The sequence below is a fragment of the Anomaloglossus baeobatrachus genome, chromosome 7, assembly GCF_048569485.1.
Source record: "Anomaloglossus baeobatrachus isolate aAnoBae1 chromosome 7, aAnoBae1.hap1, whole genome shotgun sequence".
Classification (NCBI taxonomy): Eukaryota; Metazoa; Chordata; class Amphibia; order Anura; family Aromobatidae; genus Anomaloglossus; species Anomaloglossus baeobatrachus.
This window is the reverse complement of record NC_134359.1, coordinates 117,443,539-117,463,213: the sequence shown is the minus strand read 5'-3', so window position 1 is coordinate 117,463,213 and position 19,675 is coordinate 117,443,539. Positions and strand designations below refer to the sequence as shown.

Below are 19,675 nucleotides of genomic sequence, written 5' to 3'. Positions count from 1 at the left end.
AAATGGGTTTAGGGCTACAGTTTGGGCACTCGGCCTGTAAAAGGTTGGCCATGACTGCTATAGGGAGAAAAGGTATGCACACCAGTGACTATGTAAGGGGAATACATGGAATAGCAGAAACTGCTGTGTGAATACTGACTTAAAAAATCCAATAGCTATATGTAAGAGTGACAATGTGAAAAATGGAATCTGCATTACTGCCATGAACATATGAATCAAGAGAAATTTAGCTACTGAATTGATCAATGCAATAGAGCCCCAACACTACTCCAAAGTATTTCTCTACGTTGGGGTCCCTAGCTTATGTGTGTCCTCTCATGCAGTTAAAAAACTTACCGTGTATGGGAAGCTGAGACCCAGGCTATTTATGCGTATGATATGGATTGGCAATATGTGTGGTTGGGGAGGGTAAGTACACGGTAAGTTTTTTAACTGCATGAGAGGACACACATAAGCTAGGGACCCCAACGTAGAGAAATACTTTGGCGTAGTGTTGGGGCTCTATTGCATTGATCAATTCAGTAGCTAAATTTCTCTTGATTCATATGTTCATGGCAGTAATGCAGATTCCATTTTTCACATTTTCACTCTTACATATAGCTATTGGATTTTTCAAGTCAGTATTCACACAGCAGTTTCTGCTATTCCATGTATTCCCCTTACATAGTCACTGGTGTGCATACCTTATCTCCCCATAGTGATGTTTTTTTAGGTTTTTGCACCCAGTTCAGACTTAGAATGGTGTTCCAAACGTTATTCCTTATTGTTAGTAGTTTTTCGTTTGGGAACCCTCCCCAACCACACATATTGCCAATCCATATCATACGCATAAATAGCCTGGGTGTCAGCTTCCCATACACGGTAAGTTTTTTAACTGCATGAGAGGACACACATAAGCTAGGGACCCCAACGTAGAGAAATACTTTGGCGTAGTGTTGGGGCTCTATTGCATTGATCAATTCAGTAGTGTGAGGTAGCACGGTCGGCTGCGCAGCAGAAGACACGGGATCCAGGCATTAAGGTTCACAGCACACGGTTTAATGTCCAAACAAAAGTCCACAACAATATACATGTGCCTCTCCAGCAGAGAACTCAGGGAGTTCTGTTCACTCCCTCACACCCGGCACACCTGCCCTTGTTCCTGTTTCATTTAACCCTTCCTTCAGCCTGTAGGGAAACAGCATTAACCCTAGAGTGGATTTACTTTCTATCATGGAGTGAGCACAACCGGGGCGAGACATACCGGCCGTCATAGATAACCCCGGTCACAGTCTCACATACCCCCCCCTCAGTTCAAGCGTGCGGGGTTGAACTCCTGCCATCAAACACGGGCCGCGGGACAAGGCATCGGCGTTGCCCTGCAACCTACCGGCCCTATGTTCAACCGTAAACCGGAAGTTCTGCAGAGAAAGGAACCACCGGGTAACCCGGGCATTCCGTTCCTTGGCGGACCTCATCCAGACCAGTGGAGAGTGATCCGTCACCAAGCGAAACTGCCGTCCCAGCAGGTAATAGCGTAGGGACTCCAAGGCCCACTTGATCGCCAGGCACTCCTTCTCCACTACGCTATAATTCCGCTCGGGAGGGGTGAGCTTCCTACTTAAGAAGGTGACGGGGTGTTCCTCCCCCTGAACCACCTGAGACAGCACTGCCCCTAGGCCGACCTCCGAGGCGTCAGTCTGTACTACGAACTCCTTCCGGAAATCAGGATGTACAAGAACGGGCTGTCCGCACAGGACCCCCTTCAGGGCCCGGAAGGAGTCCTCGGCCTGCGGAGTCCAGCGCACCATGACGGACTTCTTGCCTTTGAGAAGGTCCGTCAAGGGGGCTGATAGTCCCGCAAAATCCTTTACAAACCTCCTGTAGTACCCCACGATACCCAGGAAGGCCCTAACCTGCTTCGTGGTCAGGGGTCTAGGCCACTTCTGGATCGCCTCAACCTTGTTAATTTGGGGCTTAATCACTCCTTGGCCTATCACGTAGCCCAAGTAGCGGGCTTCCGTGAGTCCCAATGCACATTTCTTGGGATTGGCTGTCAATCCGGCTGTTCGAAGCGCATCCACCACCGCTTGTACCTGTTCCAAGTGGGTCTGCCAATCGGAGCTGTAAATAATGATGTCATCCAGGTACGCTGATGCATACGCCTGGTGGGGTTCCAGCACCAAGTCCATCAACCTCTGGAACGTGGCCGGAGTGCCATGTAACCCAAAAGGCAAGACAACATAGTGGAAGAGACCCTCCGGCATAATAAAAGCGGTTTTCTCCTTGGCGGACTCCGTCAGTGGCACCTGCCAGTACCCCTTGGTCAGGTCGAGCGTGGTAAAATATCGCGCCTGTCCCAGCCTATCAATCAGCTCATCCACCCGGGGCATGGGGTAGAGATCGAACTTGGATATTTCGTTCAATCTCCTAAAGTCATTGCAGAACCTTAAGGAGCCATCGGGTTTTGGTATTAGGACAATCGGACTAGCCCATTCACTCCGGGATTTTTCGATGACCCCCAGGCGTAACATTGTCTTTACTTCCTCCGATATGGCTTGTCGTTGAGCCTCCGGTACCCGGTATGACTTCAGGCGTACCTTCAGGTGGGGCTCGGTGACAATATCATGTCGTATCAGACTGGTCCTACCGGGCAGCTCGGAGAAGACATCGGGGTTCTGCTGAACCAACCGTCTGGCCTCTCGCCTCTGTGTCTTGGTGAGGGCTTCTCCAATCCTTACTTCCGGGTCGTCCTCTCCGGAGGTCGCTGGAGCCGGATGTGAACGACCCGAAGAGGAGGGAGATGGGGAAAAAACAGCCATCAGGCTTTCCCGTTCCTGCCAAGGTTTTAATAGGTTGACATGGTATATTTGTTCAGGTTTCCGCCTACCGGGCTGCAGTACTTTATAGTTAACTACCCCGACTCTTTCCTTTATCTCGTAGGGGCCTTGCCACTGAGCCAGGAATTTACTCTCCGCCGTGGGGATTAATACCAACACCCGATCCCCGGGTTTAAAGGTCCGCACGGTGGCTTGTCTATTGTAGCGGCCGCTTTGCGCGGCCTGAGCCTCCTGTAAATGCTCCTTCACAATTGGCATGACCGCGCTTATGCGGTTCTGCATACCTAAAATGTGTTCAATCACACTTTTATGGGGGGTGGACTCTTGTTCCCATGTGTCCTTTGCCAGGTCCAACAATCCCCGGGGATGTCGCCCGTATAACAATTCAAAAGGCGAAAACCCCGTGGATGCCTGTGGCACCTCGCGGATGGCAAACATCAAATAGGGAAGCATCATATCCCAGTCTTTCCCGTCTTTTGAAATCACCCTTTTGAGCATGGTTTTCAGGGTTTTATTGAAACGCTCGACTAAACCGTCCGTTTGAGGATGATACACAGACGTACGCAATTGCTTGATCTGGAGTAGCCGGCATAGCTCTTTGGTCACTTTAGACATGAATGGGGTCCCCTGATCCGTAAGGATCTCCTTGGGCAACCCCACCCGGCAGAACACAGCAAACAACTCCCGAGCTATAAGCTTTGCTGCAGTATGTCTGAGAGGTATCGCCTCGGGATACCGGGTGGCATAGTCAACGATCACTAGGATAAGTTGGTGCCCTCGAGCGGACTTTACGAGGGGCCCCACCAGATCCATCCCTATCCGTTCAAAAGGGACTTCTATAATGGGTAACGGTACCAACAGACTGCGAAAATGGGTCAGGGGTGCGGTAAGCTGACACTCCGGGCAGGTTTCACAGAACCGTTTTACCTCCCCAAAGACCCCGGGCCAATAGAACCTTTGCAATATTCGCTCCTGCGTTTTCTTGACCCCTAGGTGGCCACTCATCAGGTGTTTATGAGCCAAGTCGAGGACCCGCCGGCGATACGGCTGGGGCACCACCAACTGCTCTACCCCCACGCCCCGTATTTCATCTACCCGGTAGAGTAAATCCTGCTTAAGAGCGAAATGGGGGTACCTTACCTGGGCACCGGGCAGCTGTGCCACCCCGTCAATTACTGTCACCCGACTCCGGGCATGTATTAATGTAGGGTCCTGGAGTTGGGCTGTCCCAAACGTATCCGGGGACGCCTCCAACTCCGGGATGGGATCGACCGTCTCAGCCTCTCCTGCCAATACCTCTAGGGGCGACCTATCGGGTTCACATTCTGTCCCTATCATGGGGACCCCTACGGCAGGTGTCCCGGATTCAGGATTGTAGGGCTCAGGTCCCGGACTGACCAATATCTGAGGAGACTTAGGGGGTCCCTTCCATAAAGTCCAAAAATAGGGCAAATCCCTTCCTAGGATCACGTCATAAGGAAGAGTGTTAAGAAGTCCCACCTCATGTTGCACCTGACCGCAAGGTGCTGTGATGGTGACAATCCCCGTGGGATAGTCTCGGCGGTCCCCATGTATGCAAACCACCCCCACGGTACGTCCTGTGGCCTTTACTTTAGCCCTCAAGGTGGATCGCACAAGGGTCACTAAGCTTCCGGAATCCAACAATCCTGTAACCGGACATCCATTCACCTGTATTTGGCACAAGTGGGGCTCAGTCTCTGGGGAGACCAGGTCAGCGGTACACACCACCTGAGCATACATTGAACCCCGCCGGGTAACCCCACAATCCATGGGCTCTGTGGTCAGTGGACACTGGGCTTCCATATGTCCCACCCGCTGGCACCGCCAACATCTAATAGGGAAGGAAACCCCCTTGACAAGTTGTCGTTTAGGGTACAGAACCTTCCGGACCTCAGGAACGGCGGGCGCGGCCTCAGCCGGGACGGTAGCGGACTCCTGCACCGTTGACAGCGGTGGGTCCTTGGCCCTAGGCTTGGAGGGGCCGGACCGACGGGCGCTACGCAAAGTCTCAGTGTCCCGTATCAAGTCCTGCGTAGCCACATGCCGCTCTACCAGGGACACTAATTGGTCCAGGGTACTCGGGTCACCCTGTCCTACCCACCGTTGAATGATGACGGGTAAAGTGCGCACAAAACGATCCACTACTACCCTTTCCACCATTTGCGCCGGGCTCAGAGTGTCAGGCTGCAACCACTTTTTTACAAGATGCAACAAGTCATAGGCCTGAGAGCGTACGGGTTTGGCTTCCTCATAGAACCACTGATTAACCCGCTGAGCCCGTACATAGGTATTCACCCCCAACCGAGCCAGTATTTCGCCTTTCAGGGTCGCATAGTCAATGGCGTCCTCGGTACAGAGGTCCAGGTACGCTTTTTGGGGTTCCCCCGTCAGATAGGGCGACAATACCTCAGCCCACTGGGGGGTCGGCAGCTTTTCCCGCTCGGCCACCCGCTCAAACACCGCCAGGAACGCTTCCACATCATCCCCCGGGGTCATCTTTTGCAACGCTTGTCTCACCGCTTTCCGGACGCTGCCGTCGTCACCCGGTCCCGGGGTTGTTGCTGCCGGTCCGGCATGGATCGACTTGGCCAGGAGAACCATCTGTTCTTGGTGCCTTTTTTCCTGCACTTGCAAGGATTGCTGCTGCCGTTCCAACGCCCGGAGCAGGTGTGCATTGGTCTGTTGCTGCTGTTCATTAGCCTGTTGTTGCTGTGCATTAGCCTGTTGTTGCTGTGCATTAGCCTGAGCCAGCTGCTTTAGTATGACCTCCATGGCGTCACCGGGTTTGGGCTGTAGTATAGCCACTCGAATCCAGGACATGTGCTACCGGGTCACCAGGGATGGATGCTACACCTCACCGGGCTGGCATGCCCGCCGATTCTCCACCATATGTGAGGTAGCACGGTCGGCTGCGCAGCAGAAGACACGGGATCCAGGCATTAAGGTTCACAGCACACGGTTTAATGTCCAAACAAAAGTCCACAACAATATCCATGTGCCTCTCCAGCAGAGAACTCAGGGAGTTCTGTTCACTCCCTCACACCCGGCACACCTGCCCTTGTTCCTGTTTCCATTTAACCCTTCCTTCAGCCTGTAGGGAAACAGCATTAACCCTAGAGTGGATTTACTTTCTATCATGGAGTGAGCACAACCGGGGCGAGACATACCGGCCGTCATAGATAACCCCGATCACAGTCTCACAGTAGCTAAATTTCTCTTGATTCATATGTTCATGGCAGTAATGCAGATTCCATTTTTCACATTTTCACTCTTACATATAGCTATTGGATTTTTCAAGTCAGTATTCACACAGCAGTTTCTGCTATTCCATGTATTCCCCTTACATAGTCACTGGTGTGCATACCTTATCTCCCCATAGTGATGTTTTTTTAGGTTTTTGCACCCAGTTCAGACTTAGAATGGTGTTCCAAACGTTATTCCTTATTGTTAGTAGTTTTTCGTTTGGGAACCCTCCCCAACCACACATATTGCCAATCCATATCATACGCATAAATAGCCTGGGTCTCAGCTTCCCATACACGGTAAGTTTTTTAACTGCATGAGAGGACACACATAAGCTAGGGACCCCAACGTAGAGAAATACTTTGGCGTAGTGTTGGGGCTCTATTGCATTGATCAATTCAGTAGCTAAATTTCTCTTGATTCATATGTTCATGGCAGTAATGCAGATTCCATTTTTCACATTTTCACTCTTACATATAGCTATTGGATTTTTCAAGTCAGTATTCACACAGCAGTTTCTGCTATTCCATGTATTCCCCTTACATAGTCACTGGTGTGCATACCTTATCTCCCCATAGTGATGTTTTTTTAGGTTTTTGCACCCAGTTCAGACTTAGAATGGTGTTCCAAACGTTATTCCTTATTGTTAGTAGTTTTTCGTTTGGGAACCCTCCCCAACCACACATATTGCCAATCCATATCATACGCATAAATAGCCTGGGTCTCAGCTTCCCATACACGGTAAGTTTTTTAACTGCATGAGAGGACACACATAAGCTAGGGACCCCAACGTAGAGAAATACTTTGGCGTAGTGTTGGGGATCTATTGCATTGATCAATTCAGTAGCTAAATTTCTCTTGATTCATATGTTCATGGCAGTAATGCAGATTCCATTTTTCACATTTTCACTCTTACATATAGCTATTGGATTTTTCAAGTCAGTATTCACACAGCAGTTTCTGCTATTCCATGTATTCCCCTTACATAGTCACTGGTGTGCATACCTTATCTCCCCATAGTGATGTTTTTTTAGGTTTTTGCACCCAGTTCAGACTTAGAATGGTGTTCCAAACGTTATTCCTTATTGTTAGTAGTTTTTCGTTTGGGAACCCTCCCCAACCACACATATTGCCAATCCATATCATACACATAAATAGCCTGGGTCTCAGCTTCCCATACACGGTAAGTTTTTTAACTGCATGAGAGGACACACACAAGCTAGGGACCCCAACGTAGAGAAATACTTTGGCGTAGTGTTGGGGCTCTATTGCATTGATCAATTCAGTAGCTAAATTTCTCTTGATTCATATGTTCATGGCAGTAATGCAGATTCCATTTTTCACATTTTCACTCTTACATATAGCTATTGGATTTTTCAAGTCAGTATTCACACAGCAGTTTCTGCTATTCCATGTATTCCCCTTACATAGTCACTGTTGTGGATTTCTTGGCCATCACTTTGTCACCAAGGATTTCCCAGAGGTTTTCTATTGGGTTTAGATGAGGACTCTTGTCTGGCCATTCATTATTTTAATGTTTTCTGTTTCAAGAAACTGCTTTACCTGTTTTGCTGCTTGACAGGGGGCATTGTCCTGCATGAAAATTGCTGGCTGATTGTGTAATGAACGCAAGAAAGAACCACGGGTTGTTGAGGAAGGTTCTAATACACACTTGCATTCACTCTGCCATGTAGCTGTATGAGAGGTCCAACACCTGCTGCAGAAAACATTCCCCAAACCATGACACATCCTCCACCACCTTTCACTGACTTCTTAACACACCTTGGGTTCAGTCTTTTCTAAGAATAGAATAGAATAGAATGTAAGATATCCTCCCTGATGAAGCAAAAGAAACCCTAGCGAAACGTGCGTTGAGTGTCCCTAGGTCCTTTGTGGAGATTTCTGTGACTGTTTGGAATCTTTACTGTATGCTGTCTTGCACTTGGTACTTTAGGATGTATATTCTATCTATTTATTATTTGTGTTGTGTTAAGATGGGTTGTGGTCAGTTATGTATTACCAATTCATGTACCCATTGTTCTCTGATTTTTCCAGCATTTGACACTTTTAGATAATTATTAAATATCTTACATTCTATGATCTGTGCCTGATGCAGGAAGAGTGGAGGGTAGTGATATTTACATATATGTATTGGATTACACTTTCTCATATCTTCCCTCTTTTTTGTCACTTTGTTCTTGTGGATGCTTTATTTTTGTTACTAACCACATTTTTTGTCACATTCCCCATTATGCTTATTTTTAACAACTTTGCACGCGATACTTTTGTCCTCTTGTGTTCATGTTGCATTTTGAGTAGCGCATAGCAATGATTTAGCCTTACCACGGTACACCAACTACTATTATGTTTTGCATAAGTTTGATTTTTTTTTTTGTATTGTTTATATAGTACCAACATATTCATCAAAATATTCTGCAGTGCTTTAAAGATATTATCTAATACCTTGGAAATTTGTGTTCATTCAATGTATTTTTCATGTGCACAACATGCTGTAGGTGAACAGAAACCAAAATAGTCATATTTAAGGTTTGCTCACGCTAATGTATAAAATGAACAAGTGCAATGCGAGAAAAAAAAGAATGGATTGCACTCTGACTCAGTTTATTTAACGAGGCAGTGCTGATCTGCAATTATTTTTCAGCTGTATTCATTGTGATGGGGTTACTCACTCATCTTGCTTCTCAAGGTAACGACAGAAACACTTTCACTTAAAAGGGTCAGCAGGTTTATTTCAGCCACACATAAACCACTGTCCAGGAACAAAACACATGCCCTCCTCTGGCTTCAAACAAACACAGTTTAACAGTCCGTTTCACTTGCTGTACACCCGCACAGGTTCAGAATCAACTTCACCCCAGAAGTAACCGAGTGGAGATATAGAAGTCTCCACACATGGACCTAGTCCGGTCAGGTCAAGTGATCCCTCTCTTTTTCATTGATTTTCTTTTGAAGGTATAGCAACCTCTACACACAGACCCCACTCAGAACAAGTGACACCTCTCTCTAAGAGGTTTCTTCTGGAGGTATAACAGCCTCCACACAATGACCATGTGCCAAACAAACAGACACCATTATAATATATGAGACACACCTATGGGTGAAGATATGTGCATAGCTAAACACGCCCTAATGAGTCTACTAGTAGTAGAGTCACCATTCTACATCAGCATGAGGAAAAAATTGCAGCATTCTGCGTATTGATAAAACTGTGGAAAAAGAAGCGCAATAGGGTCTTACCCCAGTAGGAAAGGGGTTAAATGATGTGGTTTCACTCCCCTATGGAAGTTGTGAAAGACACAACTCCTGTTTAAGCATGTAACTCCAGGTCATGGCTGCAGACCCCAATGGTTGATAACCAAGTAGTAGAGGGATCAGGGATTTGATGTTCTTTTGCCTGTTTGTCCTGATGAAGGGAGCAGAGTCTCCTGAAACGCATTGACCTGAGCATGAAAATAAAGCAACATTAATCTTATATTTCCTCCATCCTTTGGTCATTGGCGCGGCTTTTGAAAAACCCATCTCTGCTACTTTCTGTTAGCATTCTGCGTATGGTTGTGTAAAATGGCTGAGTGTCGTCAAGGCAAGTATATGGTTGCAAGAAAAAAATGGACGTCACACGGATTACCCGTATGCCCTCTGATTTTTATGGATACATTATCATTCTGTAGCAAAGAACACTGTAAATGGGTATGTAAGTGATTGTTGAATAATAGGTACTGGGAAAAAAAGTGCATTGCATATGGATGCTGAGTAGAGTTGAGCGCGGTTCGTGGTTCGAGGTTCTCCAGTTCTAGGCTCGAGTGATTTTGGGGGCTGTTCGAGATCGAACTAGAACTCGAGCTTTTTGCAAAAGCTCGATAGTTCTAGATACGTTCGAGAACGGTTCTAGCAGCAAAAAGCAGGGCTTTTTACAGCTACAGTGTGCAGGAGCCATCGCTGGCAGCCTGCCAGAAGCTGGTAACCAAGATAAACATCGGGTATCCAAGCAAAGCGCTTTGGTTAGTAACCCGATGTTTATCTTAGTTACGTGCAGGAAGCCCACACTTCCCCGCTCAGCTCGCTCCGCCCCCTCCTGCCCGCGGCATGTACACACACACACACACACACACACACACACATGGCCCCGCTCGGCTTACCTGCGGTGATGAAGTCCCGCCATCCCGACCTCAGCGCTGTCACTGTCCTCCATGGCTGCCGCTTGTCACATCACCTCTCGCTTCCGACCCGAGACTGACTAGCGGTGACGTCACGGGCCTCTCGCGATACTTGGTGTGAAGGCGGCTATCATTGAACTCAGTGAAAGGGGCTGTCAGTGTGCTGGAGATCAGCGCAGGTAATGTACCTCGCTGACAGCAGCACTTGTCATCCCCTGCAGTGACCTGGGCTGACCCATTGATGTTAGCTCAGGTCACTGCACTGCTCTCCCAGCCAATGGGGAACATCCTGCTCTTCATTGACTGGGACAGTGTGGATCGTCATGGCAACCCCTTGGATTACACCAGACCTGGATTTGTTTTTCATTCTAATAAATTGGTTAAAGAGGGAATGTTTTGGGGAGTGTTTTTTCAAATAAAAATGTGTTTGTCGTCTATTTTTTTTTATTACTGACTGGGTTGGTGATGTCGGGTATCTGATAGACGCCTGACCTCACCAACCCCAGGGCTTGATGCCAGGTGACATTACACATCTGGTATTAACCCCATATATTACCCCGTTTGCCACCGCACCAGGGCGCGGGATGAGCTGGGGCGAAGCACCAGGATTGGCGCATCTAATGGATGCGCCACTTCTGGGGCGGCTGCGGCCTGCTATTTTTAGGCTGGGGAGAGTCCAATAACCATGGACCTCCCTAGTCTGAGAATATCAGGCCCCAGCTGTCTGCTTTACCTTGGCTGGTGATCCAATTTTGGGGGGACCCCTATGTGTTTTTTTTTTTTAAATTATTTATTTAATTTAAAATAACAGCGTGGGGTGCCCTCAGTTTTGGATTACCAGCCAAGGTGAGGTTGCCAGCTGTGGTCTGCAGGCTGCAGCCGTCTGCTTTACCCTAGCTGGCTACAAAACTAGGGGGAACCCTACGTCATTTTTTTTTTCATTTTTTTTTGGCTAAATACAAAGCTAAGCACCCCTTAGTGCCACATGAAAGGCACCAAAGGGTGCTCCACTTTTCACCAAAGGGTGCTCCACTTTTTCTCCATTTTTTCTCCACTTTTTCTCCACTTTTTCTACATTTTTTCTCCACTTTTTCTACATTTTTTTCTCCATTTTTTCTCCATTTTTTCTCCACTTTTTCTCCACTTTTTCTTCACTTTTTCTCCACTTTTTCTACATTTTTTTCTCCATTTTTTCTCCATTTTTTCTCCACTTTTTCTCCACTTTTTCTCCACTTTTTCTCCACTTTTTCTCCACTTTTTATCCATTTTTTTCTCCACTTTTTCTCCACTTTTTCTCCACTTTTTCTCCACTTTTTCTCCACTTTTTCTCCACTATTTCTCCACTATTTCTCCACTATTTCTCCATTTTTTCTCCACTTTTTCTCCACTTTTTATCCATTTTTTTCTCCACTTTTTCTCCATTTTTTTCTCCACTCTTTCTCCACTTTTTCTCCATTTTTTTCTCCACTTTTTCTCCACTTTTTCTCCACTTTTTCTCCACTTTGTCTCCACTTTGTCTCCACTTGTTATCCATTTTTTTCTCCACTTTTTCTCCACTTTTTCTCCACTTTTTCTCCACTTTTTCTCCACTTTTTTCTCCATTTTTTCTCCACTTTTTCTCCACTTTTTCTCCATTTTTTTTCTCCACTTTTTCTCCATTTTTTTCTCTCCACTTTTTCTCCACTTTTTATCCATTTTTTTCTGCACTTTTTCTCCGTTCTTTTTCTATGGTCGGTCTACCCATTAGCTCTGCCATGCATACTGTAGCTCTACACCTACTGCACATGTTACTTTATGATTGACATCTCTTTCGTACCAGAGCTGTCTAAGCCTACTCTGACCCCATATTTGTCATTACTATATTGTCCTTGTACTGTATTATGACATTTGTATCATGTGTTTCATTTCTTGCTGTGTTGCAATTTTTTTGCTGCATCCCAATTGTACCTCTACATTGTTCGAGTTTATGTTATTGTTCTCTCACTCTTATGTGATACTGATTATTGTCATTTTTCATGATTACATGCAGATAAGTCCAATCTGACGAAGGCTCAGGCCGAAACGTCATTTGTAACTTGTTTTGGACAAAAACATATATGCTTATGAACATTTTTTTTTTCTTAATACGGACCAATAAAGAGTGATTTTGCATTACTATCCGTTGTGACTTACTGACTTAGTCTGGGAGATTTAGAGTGCCGAGGTTACTCACTAATTTTATCTATTATTACCTCTGAGCACCTATATACCAGTGAGCAGAGCTTCCTCTACAGTAGTTCTCCTGATTAGGCATGCCCTTACCTCATGAGCAGGGCATTGCAGCTTTGGTAGCAACCATTACGACATGGACTCTGCTGCTGTGGACCCGAGAAGAGTGAGTGCAGATTTATTGCACCCACACTCCTCACATGAAGGGTCCGCACTCCTAGAAAATAGGGGATACGCTCCCTGAGTGTCTCCCCCCCATATTCTAGACGGTCCAGAGTCGTCGTGGAACCCTTTTATTTTTTTTCTTGCAATAAATTGGTGAAAGAGGAAATGTTCTGGGGACTGTTTTTTCAAATAAATTTCTTTTGTCGATTTTTTTTTTTTTCTTTTTGTTAGTACTGACAGTTTATGATGTTGGGTATCTAATAGACGCCATGACATCACAAACTGCTGGGCTTGATCTCAGGTGACTTTACAGCTAGTATCAACCCGATTTATTACCCCGTTTGCCACTGCACCAGGGCACGGGATGAGCTGGGGTGAAGCGCCAGGATTGGCGCATCTAGTGGATGCGCCACGTCTGGGGTGCCTGCGGCCTGCTATTTTTAGGCTGTGAAGGCCCAATAACTATGGACCGTCCCACCCTGAGAATACCAGACCACAGCTGTCCGCTTTACCTTGGCTGGTGATCCAATTTGGGGGGGACCCTACTTTTATTGTGTAATTATTAATATTTATATTTTTTAAATAGAAAAAATTAATGGGCTTCCCTGTATTTTGATTGCCAACCAAGGTAACGGCAGGCAGATGGGGGTGGCAACCCATAGCTGTCTGCTTTATCTGCGCTGAGAATCAAAAATACCGCGGAGCGCTACGTCATTTTTTTAAAGATTTATTTTTACAGCACTGTGATGTCCAGCAATCAAAATACAGGGAAGCCCATTTTATTTTTAGTTATTTTTAGTTATTTAAATAAATAATTAAAAAAAATATATATGGGCTCCCGCTGCATTTTTTGTATTGCTAGCTAAGGGTAATCCAAGCAGCTACTGGCTGCTAACCCCCACTGCTTGGTGTTACCTTCACTGGCAATGGAAAATCCAGGGAAGCATTTTTTATTTTTTTTGCCAAAAAACTACAGAAAAAGGACGTGAGCTTCGCCATATTTTTGTATGCTAGCCAGGTATAGCAGGCAGGTGCTGGAAGAGTTGGATACAGCGCCAGAATATGGCGCTTCTATGAAAATGCCATTTTCTGAGGCGGCTGCAGACTGCAAATCGCAGCAGTGGGGCCCAGAAAGCTCAGGCCAACCTGTGCTGCGGATTCCAATCCCCAGCTGCCTAGTTGTACCTGGCTGGACACAAAAATGGGGCGAAGCCTACGTCATTTGTTTTCTAATTATTTCATGAAATTCATGAAATAATAAAAAAAGGGCTTCCCTTTATTTTTGGTTCCCAGCCGGGTACAAATAGGCAACTGGGGGTTGGGGGCAGCCGTACCTGCCTGCTGTACCTGGCTAGCATACAAAAATATGGCGAAGCCCACATAATTTTTTCAGGTGGCAAAAAACTTCTGCATACAGTCCTGGATGGAGTATGCTGAGCCTTGTAGTTCTGCAGCTGCTGTCTGTCTGTATGGAGAAGAGCAGACAGCAGCTGCAGAACTACAAGGCTCAGCATACTCCATCCAGGACTGTATGCAGAATTTTTTTGCCCACCAAAAAAATGACGTGGGCTTCGCCATATTTTTGTATGCTAGCCAGGTACAGCAGGCAGCCACGGCCTGCCTCCAACCTCCAGTTGCCTATTTGTACCCGGCTGGGAACCAACAATATAGGGAAGCCCGTTTTTTTTAATTATTTCACTTATTTCATGAAATAATTAAAAAACAAATGACGTGGGCTTCGCTCCATTTTTGTGTCCAGCCGGGTACAACTAGGCAGCTGGGGATTGGAATCCGCAGCACAGGTTAGCCCGAGGTTTCTGGGCGCCTCTGCTGCGGATTTCAGTCCGCAGCCGTCCCAGAAAATGGCGCTCTCATAGAAGCGCCATCATCTGGCGCTGTATCCAACTCTTCCAACAGCCCTGGAGCCGGGTGGCTTGTTGGGTAATCATGAGTTAATACTGGCTTTGTTTTACTAGCCAGTATTAAGCCAGAGATTCTTAATGTCAGGCACGTTTGACCCGGCCATTAAGAATCTCCAATAAAGGGTTAAAAAAAAACACCACACAGAGAAAAAATACTTTAATAGAAATAAATACACAGACACATTAGAGACTCCATCTTTATTACCCCCTGTCAGCCCTCCACGATCCTGCTCTTCTGTCTTCTTTCTTTCTAGTGTAGTAGTAGTGACGATTGTAGTGAGGAAGGATGAGGTTCACCAGCTCATCACTTGGGGCTGGGGAACCTCATCCTCACTACAATCCTCACTACAATCGGGAAGCAGCGTGCAGCCTTCACTCCGTGAGTGATCAGTGCTGGCTGTCAGCGGTAACAGCGGTAACGCTGCCAGACGTGTTACCATAGCAATGGTGCTCTCGGAGCCGCGGTTAGCGGTGACGTCACCGCTAACTGCGTTGCTATGGCAACGGTGATCTCCGTTAATGACCAGCTGTGTCAGCCGGTCCCTAACGGAACGGGGAGTCGACCGTGTGCTAGAGCATGTCGCCGGTACACGGCGATACACATATGTGCACCGTGTACCGGAGAGATGCATTCGCAGGTCCTACATGACGCGTCATAGTCATGTGACCAGTCTGTAGCCAATGAGATAATAGCCACGTGACTGGTCACATGGCTATTTTGACGTCACGATAGGTCCTGCATCTCTGCTGGCAGTACAGGTCACCGGGAGGATTAAGCGATCATCGGATGGAATAGCGGCAGGAGACAGAGTGCAGAAGGGATCGCGGGGACCGGTAAGTGTTATGGCAATGTTTATTAACTGTTTGTGTACATTTATAATGCATTTTTATGTGTTTGTGATTGCCTCCCATTATAGCCTATAGGTTTGAGTTCGGTTCGTCGAACGTTCGACGAACCGAACTCGAACGGGACCCCCGTTCGGCGAACCGACCTCGAGCCGAACCGCGACCGGTTCGCTCATCTCTAATGCTGAGCAAGAAAATAAAAAGCGCACACTCGCATAGCAATTATATGATATATGGAATGGCATACACATGACACTCATCCCACTTTTCTGGATGAGAATGGGACTGATTTTTATATACGCCAGTGTGAGCAAATCCTTAATTTGTTCATTTTATATGGTAATGAGGTGCTTAATCTAAGAGTATATGCTGCAATAATGTAGAATTGAAAAGAATTACTTGGAATTATCCATCTCTTAAGATTTATATATTTTTTTGCTACAAGTTTTGCTTCAAATCCACAAAAAACAGTATGTAAAAAACAATGGGTTTTGCCAAAGCATATTTTAACCTTTACGTTCCAAAAAGTGAAGTATGCAATAAAAAACAGACAAGGCATGCTATAGATCTAAAAAGCCATAATTTGTTTTGGCTTTATAAACCTCATTTGTATATATTGCATTGTACTTGGTTGTAGATTTTGTTATGCATTGCATAATTTAGACCAAAAAACAGCAATAAATTTGCTATTAATGAACCTAAACTTATTTGTTCCTTTTCAAAACAGTTAGGTGCATTGTAAGGCTAGGTTCGCACACTGCGTCTTTTTGACGCTGCGTTTTTGTGCGTTTTTGGCCGCTAAAAACGCACAAAAACGCACCTGCGTCGAAAAAACGCGTAAAAAAACGCATGCGTTTTTACCGCGATTTGGTGCGTTTTTTGGCTGCGTTTTGCTGCGTTTTTGATCTCTGCGTTTTGCTGCGTTTTTCCAATGCATTGCATGGGGGGAAAACGCAGAAAAACGCAGGAAAGAATTGACATGTCCATTTTTTTTTTCAAGCTCAAAAACGCAGCTTAAAAAAACAGTTGTGTGCGGACAGCAAAATTGAAAACTCATAGACTTTGCTGGGGAAGCAAAGTCATGCAGTTTTGAGGCCAAAAACGCACCCGAAAAACGCGCAACAACGCCGCGAAAAACGCACTGTGCGCACATAGCCTAAAGATTGACCAAGTTACAGACTGGGGATCTGAAGAAGGGCTACATCTTCAGTTAGAAAGTGGCCACTACAGTGATGGACTGGAGTTTCTTCTACCGGTTTTACATGTGTCAACTGCAGCTGTTAAATAACCGCCAATTGACTACATGCAAGCTAATCATCAGTCGATTAATGGCTTGTTAAGACTGTCCAACTGCAAATCTAGACTGTGAAGATGAAAGGGTTAAAACCATTGCTGTTCACAAAGATGATGCTGGTTCCTGTTCAAGTGATTATATTCAACATGTTTCGGAGGGGATACTTCATCAGGCTCATCAATTTGAATAGGTGATAATCCTGATGAAGGACTATCTGCTCCGAAACTCATTCTGTTTACACATGATGATATGCTGTCAATAATGAAGATTCTTCAAAACCGACTGCACCAAATGAATAAGTATTTTGCTCATTCATCGGGTGATTGTTGTCTTGTTTCCCTGACCTGATACTTCCTAGGAACACACGGTTTCCAATTATTGGCCTGTCTAAAGGTAACAATTGGCTTGCTAGGTAACGTAATTCTGTGGTCCCATCCTCCATCCATACAGAACATATACACATCCACTTTAAAATGCATTAAACCCTTATTGTGTTACATTGTTGTCTTTTGATATCACTAGTGTTGTGAACCATCTGTAAATTCCTGAACAGACCATCAAAATATTCCTGAACAGACCATCAAAATAAAATGTTTTTTACATGATAAAACAATTTGAAACATCTGTGTTTTTTTTGTTTGTTTTTTTATAGCCAAGTGACGTGCAAAGTATTTCACCATTCTACAGTTAACAGTATCTTCCTTTTCATTCATTTTTCCCAATTTGTCTGTTGGTTGTCTCATTTATTTTTGATAAACTGTTCAGAAAAAAAATCAAGATGACAACCCTTCCTATCACCAGTAAGGTTAAATATTTTCCCCATAAGAACAAGAAAACAAAACAAGTAATAAAATAATGAATTATTACCTGATGAGGATTGCTGCTTCTCTTTTTTTGTATTTTGGTCTGTTTCAAGCTCATTTTTTATCCTTTGGTCTATTCCATGCTCATTTCTAATTTGCTGGTCTGCTTTATGTTCATGTTTCTCCTGCTGTAATAAATAAAGAATTAATTAAAATTATTACAATCTACTTCATCTATATTTAAGTGGATCTGTCAAAATATGTTCTTCAATTCTGCAACATATTCCATATATGTGTATTATAGTATGAATGGAATCCAGTGAACATCAATTTTTTTTTTTTTTTTTAGATCCCTGGACCCATTAGTAAGGGTACGTGGGCATGCTGCATTTTTTACACAGTTTTTCCTGCATTTTTTGGTGCAGTTTTGTAGTCAGAAAGTTCTCACTTTTGACTTCCCAGCAAAGTCTATGAGAATTCAGATTTGCTGTGTGCACTTTGCAGTTTTTTGTCTCCAGTTTATTTGTCACAAACTTCTGACAAACTGCAGCATGTTCTATATATTTTTGCATTTTGTCACGGCGTTTCTCACTAGTGATGGGAGGACTCTCAAATCAATATCCGCCGACTCGGGGTCAGTGGGGGATTGGTCCCTAGTATCTGGCTGGATGCCAGTCCCCATATAATCTATGGGAAACAGAATCAAGCGCTTCATACTTACCGAGTCACCGGTGCAGCTGTACGCTCACGCAGCATCTCATTCTTCTTTCCGAGCTGCTCATTAAGCGCATCCATATTCACTGCTTTCAGACGCCCCCACTCTGAGTGACAGCCTGTCTGACACTTCCAATCACAGAACCGGTCTGCGGGTCTACCGTACAGTAAAAATAAATAAGTAAAAAAATTGCAGTAGGATCCCCCCATGTTATGATACCCAGCACAGATAAAGCCCACAACTACAGGCTGCAGCCCCCAGCCATGCGTATCTTGGCCGTGTATGAAAACAGGAGGAAACGCATGCGGCTATTTTTTTTTTTTTAATTTAAATTAATTTAATAAAATGGTGTACGGTCCCCTCCAATTTTGATAACCAGCCAAGACAAAGCCAGACAGCTCAGAGCTGGTGTTCCTAGGCTGGGAAAACCCCTGCTTATTGAGCCTCCCAGCCTAAAAATGGCAGCCTGTAGCCGCCCAGAATTATTGCATCCAGTAGATGGTGCAGGGGCAATTGGGGTTAATAACAGCCCTCAGCTGCCACTAAGCCCTAGATTAGTAATGGCAGGCGTCTGAGACAACCCCCATTACTAATCTGTAAGTGAAAAGAAATAAGCACAAACACTGTAAAAATCCTTTATTTAAAATAAAGTGCAAAAAATCACCCTCTTTCACCACTTTATTAGCCCCCAAAACACCCATGCAGGTCCAACGTAATCCACACGAGGTCCCACGACGACTTCAGCTCTGCTAGATCTGAATCCCAGCACGCACTCATGGTACATGACCACATGCTGTAAATTAAGGCAGAGACTGAGCAGCGATGAGCGATGACATCACTTAGGTTAGCCACAGCTAGGAGTTCCCACAGTCCTCCACCTGTGACCGCAGTTAACGACCTCCTGAGTTCACTGAGGTCCCCTGAGGTCAGGTTACCTGTGGTCACAGGTGGAGGACCGTGGGAACCCTCAGCTGTGGCCACAGCTAACCTGAGTGACATCACTGCTCATCGCAGGGCTCACTTAGTCTCTGCCTGAACCTCACACCGTGTGGTCATGTTCTGTGGCCGCTCAGTGTGAATTCAGATGTAGTAGAGCTGTAATCGTCGTGGGAGGTTGTGTTAAATACCCGGGACCTGCAGGGGTGTTTTGGGGGTTAATAAAGTGATGAAAGAGGGTGTTTTTTTTGTCTTTTATTCCAAATAAAGGATTTTTCATTGTTTGTGTTTATTTACTTTCACTACAGATTAGTGATGGGGGGGTCTGATAAACACATACCATTATTAATATAGGGTTTAGTGGCAGCTGTGGCCAGCCATTAACACTTTATTATCCCAACTGCTACTGTACCAGGGCGATTGGGAAGAGCTGGGTAAAGTGCTGGGATTGTCGCATCTAACAGATGCGACAATTCTGGGCGGCTGCAGGATGCTTTTTTTAGGCTGGGGGCTCTCAATAACCATGGG

At 45.4% G+C, this 19,675-nt stretch overlaps 1 protein-coding gene across 1 annotated transcript in view; it reads right to left on the bottom strand.

The window, feature by feature from the left end:
• The window catches only part of KIAA2012 (KIAA2012 ortholog), a 518,638-nt gene that overhangs the window by 67,894 nt on the left and 431,069 nt on the right, over positions 1-19,675 (bottom strand). The window contains exon 17 of the mRNA XM_075318976.1: positions 17,561-17,684. Coding sequence (XP_075175091.1) covers positions 17,561-17,684 — 124 coding nt within the window. The remainder of the gene's footprint in view (positions 1-17,560; positions 17,685-19,675) is intronic.